Consider the following 14,184-nt stretch of genomic DNA (forward strand, 5'->3'; position numbering starts at 1 on the left):
AATACCCGGTTATTGGAAATTCGGAACCGGTTCTAAAATGGAAACAGTTCTCGATACCCAACCCTAGTAATTAATAACAGAATTTTCATTTTTGGGTGAACTTTCCCTTTAAAACAGAAAATGGATCATTTGAATTGTACTAGCATTTCACAATATTTCTTTATTTTTATCAAATAAATGCTATTTAAGGGTGTGTTCACACTTGTCATGTTTGGTTCGATTAAAACAAACTCTGGTGCGATTGCTCCGTCAGTTTGGTTCATTTGAGTAAGCGTGAACGCTGCTATCCGAACTCTGGTGTGCACCAAACAAGTGGACCGAGACTAAAATGAATTCTGGTGCGGTTCGAATTAAATATAAATGCAACATGGACCAAATACTTCTAAATGAACCAAAAACAGGAAGTAATGACAAGATGCGAAGCTATGCAACATGATTTCACGAAGGGAACAAGTGGTGTCTCCAAAACAAAACGAGCAGAGAACAAACGTGGCGCAACGAGGAGGTCAAGTGCCTTTTTTTGAGCTCTTTGTGAGTTCACAGGTGATAAAAGTAAAATGATATGCATGCAAAAATGAGTGCGCTTAGTCCAGCAGACGGCATTGCATGTATTCGACTTAAAGTGGCGATCAACAGACCAATCAGTGAATGGGTACATTGATGTCATACAGCCGCAGCGCTGCTTTACGTCGAACGCACCTTTTGTTTGGAGTGTTCGGTGAGTTCCGCCATGAACAATCAGGTTGTGAGCGTATCACTATGAGTTTAGGTTCGGTATCTTTAGGTTTGCTGTCAAAAATGCCAGTGTGAACACTAATTGGACCAGGACCAAATGTATACATTTTCTTTTTGGTCCGGACCAAATGAACCGAACGAACCGAACTACAAGTGTAAACACACTATAAAAAAAAAAAACTTACTGACCCCAAACATTTGAAGAGTGTAGTGGTAGTGTACAGTAGTTATGAGGACTAATGGAATTTCACTGTGGGCGGTATATAAAGACCAAGTGTCCTGCTGCTTGTTGTGTTCACAGCTTGTTAGGACAAAAATGTTTAGTTTTTGGCCTGGACATGTAATATTCAGCCATTCACATGACCAGGTGGTATTCAGTAAACAATTTTGAATCGCCAAAATAATGACTGTTTTCCAACATGCAGAATTCCACAGAGATTATACATCATTGGTATGTTTCTGTCATTATTTTGTGGTCTCTGCGGACTGTTTTAAAACAGTTATTATTTTGTAGTCTGTTTAAGATCTTACCATTTGGGAATCTTCTCCACAGAGTGGGCTGTTTCCCTCACAGGCATGTCCGGCCCTTGCAGCATTCATGCCAGCCTGACACCTGCTCTCTCTCAGAGCACCTGAACAGCACTGCTTCTGGACAACACTTGAAAAAATCAGAAAAAAAAGAAGCTTTAACATAACTTAATACCTCAACATGTTTTTCATTAGATGTACTTATTATTGTTATTTAGAGCAGATGATTCCCAGTGGGCAGCAGAAAGAGTGCTAGGGGGGGTTTGTAAGAAATTTTAAGGCGAGACACTGCAGGTAAATAGGGTAAAAAAAAATGAACTTATAGTTATCACCTTACTTACCCAGTTAATTGATTACATTGATAATTGCAAACATTTTTGTATTACAAGTTTTCTAAAATGGAAGGTTTAAATATGCAAATGAGGCATACATTTCTAGTACAAAAATCTAAACACTGGATAAAGTCAGTTTCAAAATTTCTGTTTAATTTTTTGACATTTTAGAATCAAAAAGAAACAGACAGAAAACAATTTTTTTGTATTTTTTTTTTGGGGGGGGGGGGGGGGGGTATAAAATCAAGCAAATTAATATATGAACAAATTCCCTCTGTTAAAAAACCTTAAGAATATAGACAGGAATGAAAATGTAAAGTTTGGTGTGTGTAAGTGTTACTGAAGTGGAGATTTATGGCTCAATGAAGGAGAAAAAACTCATTTTGAGAAAACGGCCTTTAAAAATATGGATTGTAATTAAAATCTATTGACACAAATGGATAAAGTGCTATAAAATAAACATTTAACCGTGTCTTTTGGGTGTTTTTATTCCACTATTCTGAAAAACCAAAAAGCCCAAAATCTCAAACTTGACAGGTGCATGAAAAAACTGTGTCTAAAGGTGAAAGAAGATCAGATGACAAAAAAAAGTTTGTGAATTTGTGCATTTGAATTTGTTTAAAACATAAATATGACACCACTAGAGCCACTAGAAATATTTGAGATGTTAAAGAGAGCTCACTTTTGATTTTTCTTTCCTATAGGGTATCGCTACCTGTCTCAACAGCCATTCACTGCCATTATAAAACTTGGAAGAGCCAAGACATTTTTAACATAACTCTGATTGTATTCGTCTGAAAGAAGAAAGTCATATACACCTAGGACAGCTTAAGGCTCTTAATTTTCATTTTTGAGTGAACTATCCCTTTAAAGAAACCACAGATTTGGAAACTACTGGCTGCAACTGACCAGTCAGCCTTTTACATTTTATTTGCATGCAGAGAAGATTAATATGAACTAGCTCACAAGCCACATACAACTGGTCCTGTAGCCTGTGAAACTTTCAAATGAATAGTTCACCCAAAAATGCAAATTCTGTCATCATTTACTCACCTTCAAATTGTTCCAAAACTGTATTATTTTCTTTATTCTCTTGAGCACAAAAGAAAATATTTTGAAAAATGTTGGAAACCAAAGAATTGCTAGTAGCCATTGACTTGGAAAAGAATACTATGGAGGTCAATTTAGAACAAGTGGAGGGTGAGAAAATGATGATAGAGTTTGCATTCTTGGGTGAACTATCCCTTTTATTTTTGTGGTCGGTGGTTTTTGGGTCACCAACATATACTTTGCTGGTCAGAGGACATATAACAGCTAATAAAAAGGAATCTGTGGTGTACTAAGGAGCATGACCACGGCATTGAAATAGTCAGCCAACTTACCCACACACAGAGTTGAGGTCTTCTGTTTTGACAGGCATACGGTTACAGTGCTGGTTCTCCTCTGCCCATTTCTGCCCGGCCACACAACAGCTCTCCACCAATCCTGGAAGTGAGAGGGCCAAGAGGACAAACATCTCACACATCAGTTGTATCTTACATAAACCAGCCAAAAGAAGAGAGAGTTTACAGTGAGCGCTTTTCTGACAAGAAAAGGCCAGACAGGCAGACAAGAAACTTAGCAATGATAGAGCCCCAGAGGCGAGTCAGACATGAAGTACAAACTCAGATCCATAGAAGAAGCATAAAAGATGTAATCTGCAGCTTTTGTATAAAGGGAAACAGATAGACTGACTCAAAGAGTTGATGGGACACAGTCACGATATATGCATCATCACAGGCGTCATTAGCACAAACTAACGCAGCCTTCAAATATTTGACTTTAAGAAGCACCAATTTCGATAAGCCAGCTATTGAAAGTGTGTTCGAGAAGCATATCCGCCTGATCTTTTCAATAAATTGTGATACAAAGAAACAAGAATTTAGTAATGACTCATTTCAACACTTGACATTTTGAATTATTCATCCCTCAGTGTGAATGAAGGTCTGAATTCAATTACGTGTACAAAATCAGCTCGCTAGAGTGATGGATGAAAACCATATAAATATAGTCAAGAAATACTTTTCTTGTCAAACATGCTGTGAATCAGCTAAATTAATTTTTAAATGATTAAATCTTATTACTTATACGAGTGCAGTGATTATAGAAATCTAGAGGGGACTTGATAACCTTAAGAACAAGTCTGACAAGAGTTATTTCCGAGATCATAAGAGGGTAATAAAAAAGCCTGCATAGGTGTGAGTCTTAAGGCCCTTTCATATCAAATGCTAATATTCAGGGCTACTTTGAATAGAAACATGGATTCCCATGGAGTTATTCAGCCCGGGATCGAACATGCACCTGCAAAAGAAGTAAAAAGAGTGGCGGGGCTAGTTGTCACAAAGACTTTATTTTCTTAAAGGTTATTTTTGCTATTTGCTTTTGTGATTTTTTTGGGTCTCGACTCTCAACCTTTAAAGGGAACCTTGAGTATTGAGACTTGTATGGCTTAATATAGCACAAATTATGTCTCTAAGTAAGATATGTAACAGAAAACCCATGAAAGACTTACGTTATTTTAAAAATCCATATAGTTTTATACATATTTTGGAAGCCTCAAAGTTGTCAGGGCTAAAGTGGAGAGAACAAAGACGCGGGTCTTTTGGAAGTTTTATTAGTTCACAGGCATCTCCCCATTTCTTTTCTAAAAAGACTTACATCACTTTTCTTGTTGTCCTTCAACTGAAAATTACAACCACAACCTGCATGTGTGGCATCATATCAGTATTTTATTTTCCAAATTGTGCTGTGGTAAAAATAGCAACAGGTAGCGTAAGTACCTCACTAAATGCCACCATTTTGCGCAATTAAAACACTGGCACTCGCCATAGCCCAAAATATGTATAATGTATTTTATGGGTTTTCTACTACATATTTCAGTAAAAGACCATACAAGTCTTAATACCAGGGGTTCCCTTTAGGATTAAATATCCCTGCTGAAAAAAAAAAACCTGCTAAAACCAGGCTAAGCTGGCTGGCTAGTTTTATCTGGTTGTCCATCCTGGTCATAGCAGGTTTAACCCTTGTACATCAATTTAAAAAAGTTACACATAGGTTCATAGAGGACAAAAATTTGTCTCATTTTAAAAAAAGACCTTTGTTTAGGATACATAGTCTATTAACAAATATTGCATCATTTTATAGTTAAATGGCCCTAGGATTAAAAATCACAGTTTTAAAGGGTTTCAATGAGGAGAGGACATTTTTGTCCAAAAGGTGCTGAGAGGGACTATTTTTTGTACCTACTGTAAAATCGATTTATTAAAGTAAATGAGGGTGAAATATTAAAATTCCAATAAAAATACACACCTGAGCCAAAATGCAGTTAGCATTAACACAGGCAAAATTATAAAAATAAAAAAAAAACTAATATGGGCAAAAATGTCCATAAAGTTGCACAAGGGTTAAGTTGGTCAGCAGGCTGGTTATAGAGAGATTTTGGCCGCTTCTTTAGCTGGTCAGGGTGGGAGACCAGCTGGCCAACCAGCTAAAACCAGCTTGGCCATGGCTGGGAGACCAGCTAAAACCAGTTACTTCCAGCTTAAAAAAGTCAACAAAGTCTTTTTTTTTTCAACTGACTTTTAATAAATAAAAAAACAAAAACAAAGTGAATAAAAATATCCATTAAAGATAAAATTGTGGCTCTCTATTACCAAACATTCATAGTCTGTGAATTCACTTGAAGAAGATCTGATTGTGAAATGGCCTGAACAGTGACATGAGGCCCAGAGCGCTCTGGGATTCCTGGAATGCTTGACAGGGGTCACAAGCTGCTGTTCCAGGTGACTTTTTGAACTTTGTGATAAACTTCCATCTGTACTAAATATCTCAGAAACAATAGGGGCCCTAAGGTATTTATAGCTAATCACCGGACAGACGTAGAAGTAAACAGAGTGGTCTGATTGGCTTTTATGTGCAACGACTAAAACATACTAATTCAGTCAAATGCGCAATCTGTGTCTCCAGAACTCACAGAAAAAAGCTGTCCGAACTGAAACGCTTGTCGTTCACAGTTGTTTATACCCCTTATCTGTTTGTTTTTTGGAAATATTTTTGCTAATTTGATTATGCTTGCAAATGACAATAACTGCATAATACTCTCTGCTCTGCTTTGCCATTAAAAATAAATAAATACACATAAATACAATAAATTTGCCTAGGCCTACTTACATTTGATGTGCATGGAGCAGTAGAAGTTCTGCCATTGATAAAACATCTGAATTACTCATTGTTCTTATTAAGTCAGATAAGTAGGCATCAGCAAAAGTCCAACAAGATAAAATTACAAGCTGAAAAAATGTTTGTTGTTTGGTTTCCATTTTTGCTGCCAGACAGCCCCCAAACACAAAGAAAATACATTGGACAAAAATCCCGCTTAAACATCAAACATGATTAGGAAGAGATTTATTGTGAAAGTCAAAAATATGAGATACTATGACAAATCCCTTATGTTCCACAAGCAAAAGCATAAAAAGAATAGAGAAGCACCATGTGTTCTTAGTTTGCTTTGTGGTGCGAGTGAAGTGAGTCGTGTAGCATTTCACTTTTAGCGTGGACAAAAGATTGCATGCCGCTGGAAACTTGTACCTGGTTTATATGCTATAATATTTATTTATTATTTATTAATGCTTAAAGTGATTAATGTTTATCTATACATATATTCCAGCAGAGGAAACACCCATTAACAAAGTGTCTCCAGAGACAAAGAGTGGACAAAACAACTCAAGTCTCAAGCAATCAGCTAAAGAAAAACATCTCTGCTTTCCTGTTTAACTTTTACAGCCATAAAATGTGAGTGATGCCCTTTTTTGAGTCTGGAATTGTACTGGGGTTTGTTTATTTGTACAAGGGCATACTTGTTGCGTCCCTTTTTTGCAACGAATGCCATGACACCATAAAAGCAGGATGGCTTAAAGGGATACTCCACCCAAAAATGAAAACTCGGGACATCATTTATTTACCCACAAGCTAAGCAGCTTCGGCTCCCATAGGCATCCATTGCACTTTTTGTGTATACAATGAAAGCCAGTAAGAACTAAAACTGTTTATTTACCAACATTCTTCAAAAATACCTTCTATTGAGTTCAGAAAATCACTGAGATTTCGAATGGCATGAGTGTGGGTGAGTAAATGATGACAGACTTTTCATTTATGGGTTAACTAGCCCTTTAAGTGATGATTCATAACAGTCGAACATGAAGCTCCGAATGAATGGTCAAATCTGTAAATTCACTTTTCAAAAAAGGCTCAAAAAATGTAGCACATGTTTCTCATTAAGCCCAGACTCATTTTGCATGAAGGCCTTGTGCAGTAAGTTAAACAAAGTTAGTGTTTAGACTTTGGCTTCATTAAAACAGCCTTCTCAAGGATTTTCTCCTAAAAGCCTGTATAATACAAGGCCACTGATTCTCAGTATTGATCACGCTGTTCTTGTGATTTGTCTGTAACGCATCACGTGGATAACACATAGTGATAAATGTTCGCATGAAGGGGTGGGTGCTAAAACAAGAGCTGTTGCCATTGCTCTGTTAGATCATCATTAGGTCATCTGTAAAGCAGATGGTTACAATACAAAGCGCTCTTCAAAACAGGTCCTCTCTGAGCTTGACAGATTTCGCCTTTCTCTCACAGATGGTCACAGAACATCTGCAGGATCAAAACAAGGGAGATTTGTGAAAGGCTTGGATCGAATCAGCGAACAGTAGGATGGCAGTTTAGTAAGTTACTAGAAAATACAAAAACAGGAAAAAAGCAATTTTGTGTTTCATCATTTCAGTATTTTCCTTCAAGGGGACATTTTTATCAGTACAACAAGGGGACATCGGATGCAAAATTCACTTTTACATGGTGTTTGCATATAAATTTGTTTTAGCAGTGTGTGGACACTACCGCCCTACCATGATAAAAATCCATTCACTCCTCTTCAAATCCCCAAAAAACCTAAACAGTCTCAATTCTCAAGCCGTTTGATTTTTCTGAGCAGTATGATGTCATACTGCTCAGTATGACATCATACTGCTCAGAAAAATCATTGTGAACAGAGTTGTTTGTGACATGGTAAAAAGGTGTTGTTTTACATGACCATTGAGAAATTGCAACCAACGTATGTTGCAAACATTTCACGAAGACCCTAAAAAATCACATTCTCAATTACAATCACACAACTTGTGGGAAATGGATGTCCTATGTCTCCCCTATGTCTCCTTAAATAAGTCACTGGTCACTATTTTTGAAATAATGCAGTTTGGTCTGTAAATCCGAAAGGAAATTAAAATGTTTGACATTGTTAGAGCCATTTACCTTTTTATAAAAACTGCTTTCAATTTATGTATTATTTATTTATTTATTTTAATACGTATATACACTGCCGTTCAAAAATTTGGGATCAGTAAGATTTGTATTGTGTTTAAAGAACTCTCTGGTGCTCACCAAGGCTGTTTATTTGAACAAAAATACAGAAAGAAATGTAATATTGAGAAATAGTACTACAATTTAAAAGAACTGTTTCCTATATTAATATACTGTAAAATATAATTTATTCCTGTGATACAAAGCTGATTTTTCAGCATCATTACTCCAGTGTTCAGTGTCACATTACCTGTCAGAAATTATTCTAATATGCTGATTTATTATCAATGTTGGAAACAGTTGTGCTGCTTAATATTGTTTTGTGTGCAGGGTTGCCAGGTTTTCACAACACAACCCGCCCAATTGCTACTCAAAACTAGGGATGGGTCACGATTTTCGAATATTCGATTAGTTGATTTAATTACCGAATATCGAATAGGTTGTGCGATTATTAATTTCCCCAAGTGTTGGGTGATGATGCGCGGGGGAGGGTGGCGCCGCCAATAACGCACTTCAAAGCTGTCAAGGACAACAGAAGAACAAGATTTCTAATTCTAATAAAATGAATGAGAATGAAGTGCAGTGCAAATTCTGCCGTGCCAGGCTTGTTTATCATAGTTGAAACACTGCAATGCAAAGGCTGTTCTCTGCGGCCGGAATATCTCAAACAAAACTCTGAATGGAAACGTGAAGATGCGCATGAATTGAAAAAATGCGCATAAAACGTATGTGCACAAATAAGTAGGATATACTTTTTGTCCGATAAGAAAAAAATGTGCATAAACTACAATAAGAAAACTTTAACAGAATAAATGCGCTTTAAAAAAGTCATGTGGTTTTGCACGACGGAACGGGATAACTTGACTAACCATCTTGTTGCACAGCAATGTTTTAGTGATTCTGAAATGCTTCCTGCTGTCACTTGCCCACCACGGCACCAGCCCCGCCGTCGTTTTGATTATTTTATTTTTACTAATAAAAATCATTTAGTTCAGTTAGAGAACAAACAGTACAATTGAGAACTAAACGCGGCTGCTCAATGCAGTCTAACAGTCGCATTTGGGGCAGGAGTCTGATTTCATCACATGAGGAGTGCAAGTCGAGTGAGGTGAGAAAGGCAATATGTTGGCAAAAGATTTAGGTTTTTAAACGAAATGCAAAAGTGTCTGTTTTAAAAATAATTTGACTGCTGCCGTTTATCTAAAAGGTGATTTTTGGAAGCTCACTGGAAGAACATTCGTTTATTTATTAGGTTCCACCGTGTTTGCTTATGTAACAGTTATTTTATTTTTGTTAATAAATGAATAATTCTATGTTTGATATAGACTAAATAATTTTGTCGTACTGTTTTGTTGATGTCCATTCAATTAATTGACACCGAATTGACGCTAAATCGAAAGTAAAATGCTCACGGTCTATTTAAAGCCATTTAAAATCAAAGGAAAGCGTGGGAACGAGGGAAAACTCTAACGAACTATCCCCAGCATTTTTTTTTTAATGCTATGAATGTTCATGCTCATTTTTAAAACAGAAATGTCTTGGCTTATGAGCAGCTGAATGCTAATCGATGGACTGTTACGTTAACAAGTGCCATAATTCGTTTGTTTATTTATTATATTAATATTTCAGCCATCATACATTACAACCATTTAATGGCTTATGTTAAGACAGATTCTCAAATGAATTAAACAGTTTGTTATCATACACACTGAAAGCGTGAATGGTCTCGTGTCCTCTCTCTGTTTATGTATGTGCGTGCATACACGGGAGGGGTGCGATTTTCGAATAATAATCGAATAATACCCTGCGATTATCGAATAGTATTTTTGCTTAAAATGCCCATCCCTACTCAAAACTAGCCCAAAAATAGGCCAATCTCGTTTTGAGGAGGGTAAAAATCGCATTCCATAGGGGTAAAATACATGTTTTTTGGTGGGGTTCCCCTGGTACAGTTCGCATTCCAGAGGCTAAACATAACATTACTGGGGTCGCTTCAACCCACGGACATAAAAACAACCCACGGCAACAGTGTTAAAATAGCCAAATTCCACGGGAAAAACGCGGACTTGGCAACACTGAACCTCTGATACTTTTTTCAGGATTCTTTGAAAAAAAAAAAAAAAAAAAAAAAAAGAATATCTTTTTTTTTAAGAATAACAAGTTAAGTCTTTACTATTACCTTTTAACATCCTTATTTAAATACAAATATAAGTTTCATACTGTAAATTAAAAAAAAAAAATACTGACCCCAAAATTTTGAACTGTAGTGTATATAGTTACAAAACATTTATATTTAGAATAAATGCTGTTCTTTTTAACTTTTCATTCTTTAAAGAATCCTGAAAAAGTATCACAGGTTCCAATTTTTTTTTATCAGTACAACAGTTTCCAACATTGATAATAAAACAGCATAATAAAATGATTTCTGAAGGATCATGTAACATTGAAAGCTGAAGTAATGATGCTGTGAATGTAGCTTTGTATCACAGGGATAAATTTTATTTTTAAATATATTCAAATAAAAAAACATTATTTTAAATTGCAATAATATATCACAATATTAATGTTTTTTCTGTATTTTTGATCAAATAAATGCAGCCTTGATGAGCATAAAAAACATTTAAAATCTTACAGGTCCCAAAATGTTTAACAACAGTGTACATATAAATAATCAGTATTTAACATGAATATAATTAATAAATACAAATAGAATAGTTATTTTTTATAAATGAATAAAACAAAGTCTTTAATGTTTTGTTCACATTTGTTGAACAGCGGCTCTTCAAGGAACGTCAACCACAAACCTTATGTTACTTATAAATTCAAAACCACCATTCTAAAAAAAAAAATCCATTAGCGATTCCCCAAGGACCTCATGGCAAATTAGCTTAGGTCGACCTACAAATTGACGTCAAGGCTGAACAGCTCTTTTGGGTTTCACAAATGCCATAATCAGCCACAAACTACAGATTCAGTCACCCTAATGATTTCATTTTTAATCTTTTCAAAAGCGTTCATGGCCCACTGGCGTTCAATGACATATCTGTGGTGACGAACTTGAGGTCGTAAGTTGAACTTCAGTTAACCATATGCTCTTTAACTAGTCCCAAAGTCAAATTTTGACCTCATGGTGGCAATTATGTCTTATCTTTCTGGGCAACCATATTGCTTATTTGCAGACAATGAGAGAACAGACAGAACCATTGTTCAATCTCACAGAAAACAGATGTTAAACAACCAAAATATTTATTCTGTTTTGTTTGAAACGGTTTTATCAAATGGCACAAATCAAATCTTTCCTTTCGCATTCAAATCCAGAAGTTTAATGTGAACTTCTATGTTAGACAGAAAATACAATATGAAGAAACATCAACATTGTGCATGCATCATTATGATATATTCCATGCACAAACAAAGACTGTACATCATCGGCAAGCCAGTGTTTTGAGAAAATTGACATTTCTCCTGTTGTTTGGATTTTAAACAAGACACTGAGGAACTAAACACTTCTAACTAGGCCCAGACACAATCTGTTTTTGAGGGAAATCGGTGGAGGTCTTGTGGAATGAATTTAAACAGGGTGAAATAAGTTCCATAAATATATCTGCCAATATATTGAATAAACAAACCAAGAGGGTATAGGAGACGCATATAAAATCTCCAGGACTTCCTAACATTAAAAATGACAGCCATTCAAAATGATTAAAAACCTCACTGCATATTCTGACAAATGTCACTTCACAGGGGACCCAATTTAAAATCTGAGCACTCCGCTTTGTTGTGACATCTCAGACAGTTTTAACAGTGACAAATACACTCCCAAACACTGACACAGGGCCACTAGCTTGCAAAGTACATTACTTTGACATAAAGCACTAGAGGGGTGTTAAACATTGGTTTTATTTCTGGCTGCATTTCAGCGCAGGGCCCCAAATGTACGGTTTCCCATGTACTTCTAAATGTGCAGCACACTCGTAGCCATTTTTAATAAACAATATCTATGAACTCAGCGCTTTGAACAAGTGCCTGAAGCTTTTCAATTTTAAGCGAGCATGCCGAGCCGCTCTCCGCTCATGAATGAAAATTGATTTCTTCTAAATTAGTAGACTTATTCTCACATTACCCCTGTTGAGTGGTCTCCATTTTTTGTTTTTCGAAATCAACTAATGGAAAAGCACTGCACAAATAGGTCGAGAATAAAAATAACAGTGACAAGAAATGGCTTGCCATGGAAATTAGACATGGACATAATGCAAAACCAATACCATGATATCTTCTGGACGTCCCTTTCTTTTCCATGATTATAATAATTGGCGCACTCCTAATGGCTTCATACTTTATCCGAATATGAATTCCTTGCTACTTTTGTTACTCTAGCCGATGAAAAGCAATATCCTCTAAATATAATAAATAATTATAGAAATAAAAAATAAAATAATTTAATAGTGGGATAATGTAACTAAAATCACCATCACAAACACAATACTTTCCCAATAACCTCATAAAATTTGCTAGGCAATTTAGTCAAAAGTACAAAGGCAAATTTACATAAAATATAACGTGATGAGATTTTGCCCTCAGCCAAAAGTATTTCCTCTGGAACAAATAATAGATTGATGAGACCAAAGACTGCCTGTTAGATTTACACAAAACAAATTATATTTCATGTTTAACCAATATAGAGACATCAGAGCCAGCATCAAATTCCAGAAAAACTGGCCGAGGTGAGACTGCTCTCGACAGGTTCCTAAGCGTTGAATGGCCGCTGGCGCCCTGAAACTCACATCTCAGAAAACTGCAAAGCAAATTTTCAAATAGACGGTATCTTTATTAACAAATCACATATTTAAAGTCTAAACAAGTACAGTCTCAACCACAAAAACAGTATTATTTATAAAATATTAGTGGATTTTGGAGTCCACCATGACACTCACTGTGAGAAAAATGACTTTAACGGTAAAAGACTGTAAAATGCTACAGTAAAAACGCGTTAAATGGTTAATAGTTCTCCTATATAAAACTGTATTGGACATTGCGGTACACTCACAAAAATAAAGGTGCTTTAAAAGGTTTTTTAAGCGATTCCATAGAAGAACCATTTTTGGTTCCACAAAGAACCATTCAGTCAAAGGTTCTTTAAAGAACCAACTATTTCTTACCTTTTTATAATCTGAAGAACCTTCTTTTGCCACAAAGAACCTTTTGTGAAACAGAAAGGTTCTTTAGATGTTTAAGGTTCTTTATGGAACCATTTGGACAAAAAAGGTTATTCTATGGCATCGTGAAGAACCTTTATTTTTAAGAGTGTAGTATACCATTTTCTTAAGTGAAAAGGATCGTAAAATTTAGAGTGAATAACCGTAAATTGACATTCCCAGAATTCCCTGCATTACATTTAAAATTTGACGTTTTTTTTTTTTTGTTAAGCTATGTTTCTTAGTTTTTTCTTACAAGTTTTGTACATTATGGTTGTATGTTACATCTAATGTTAAAACTGTAAAACCTAAAAAGTTGCTGTATGGTAAAAGTATGGTAAAATTTTGGCAACCACAGCTGCCATTTTTTTACTATAAATTTTAGGGATTTTTTTTTTACAGTGTACCACAAGCGGACTGAAGTGGAGTTCTGATATCACTTGAATATTGCACTCCCCTCAGCCAATCAGATTCAAGGGCCAGAAAGAAACTGCTTTCGAAAGCATTTGAGTAGGCCTTATTATTTAATAGTCATTAGACAGCTCTTTGTTCATGTTAACTCTTATAATATGTGTAAACTTGTATATGTATACAACAGCTATCAGCTTTATTAAATTCAGAGCTCTCCTCCTCCTGTCATTCTTCTGTAAATGACACAGTACTCAAGACATTCTTTGATAATTGCACTAAAAGCCTTCAGATGCATAATGCATTTCCCGGTACAATGAACTCCCGGGCTTTGTTGGTTAAATTCTACATAAAGTCTCTTTGTTTAACGAGTCTAATCTCTTGCATTGACCTGCATCCCTATCCGGTTCTCCGCACTCTATCGAGTTGTTCGTGTCTGGTAATCTATCACTCTCAGGAACATGTCAACATGCTTTTGCATACAAAAGAAACATCCAGGAAAGAGGCTGAGGCGTAGCTGGCATGTGTCAGGGAATTGTGCGTTTCTGCTAATATGAAGGAGCACAAAGAGGAATTAGTCTGGAGTCCTGCATTCCAGC

At 35.9% G+C, this 14,184-nt stretch overlaps 1 protein-coding gene across 2 annotated transcripts in view; it reads right to left on the reverse strand.

The window, feature by feature from the left end:
• fbln2 (fibulin 2) overlaps positions 1-14,184 on the reverse strand; it is a 76,699-nt gene that overhangs the window by 45,938 nt on the left and 16,577 nt on the right. For both annotated transcript variants that reach the window (XM_073825960.1, XM_073825959.1), the window contains exons 3-4: positions 2,978-3,080; positions 1,267-1,393 (exon numbers count right to left, since the gene is read on the reverse strand). In XM_073825960.1, coding sequence (XP_073682061.1) covers positions 1,267-1,393; positions 2,978-3,080 — 230 coding nt within the window. The remainder of the gene's footprint in view (positions 1-1,266; positions 1,394-2,977; positions 3,081-14,184) is intronic.

The sequence above is a fragment of the Garra rufa genome, chromosome 20, assembly GCF_049309525.1.
Source record: "Garra rufa chromosome 20, GarRuf1.0, whole genome shotgun sequence".
Taxonomy (NCBI): Eukaryota; Metazoa; Chordata; class Actinopteri; order Cypriniformes; family Cyprinidae; genus Garra; species Garra rufa.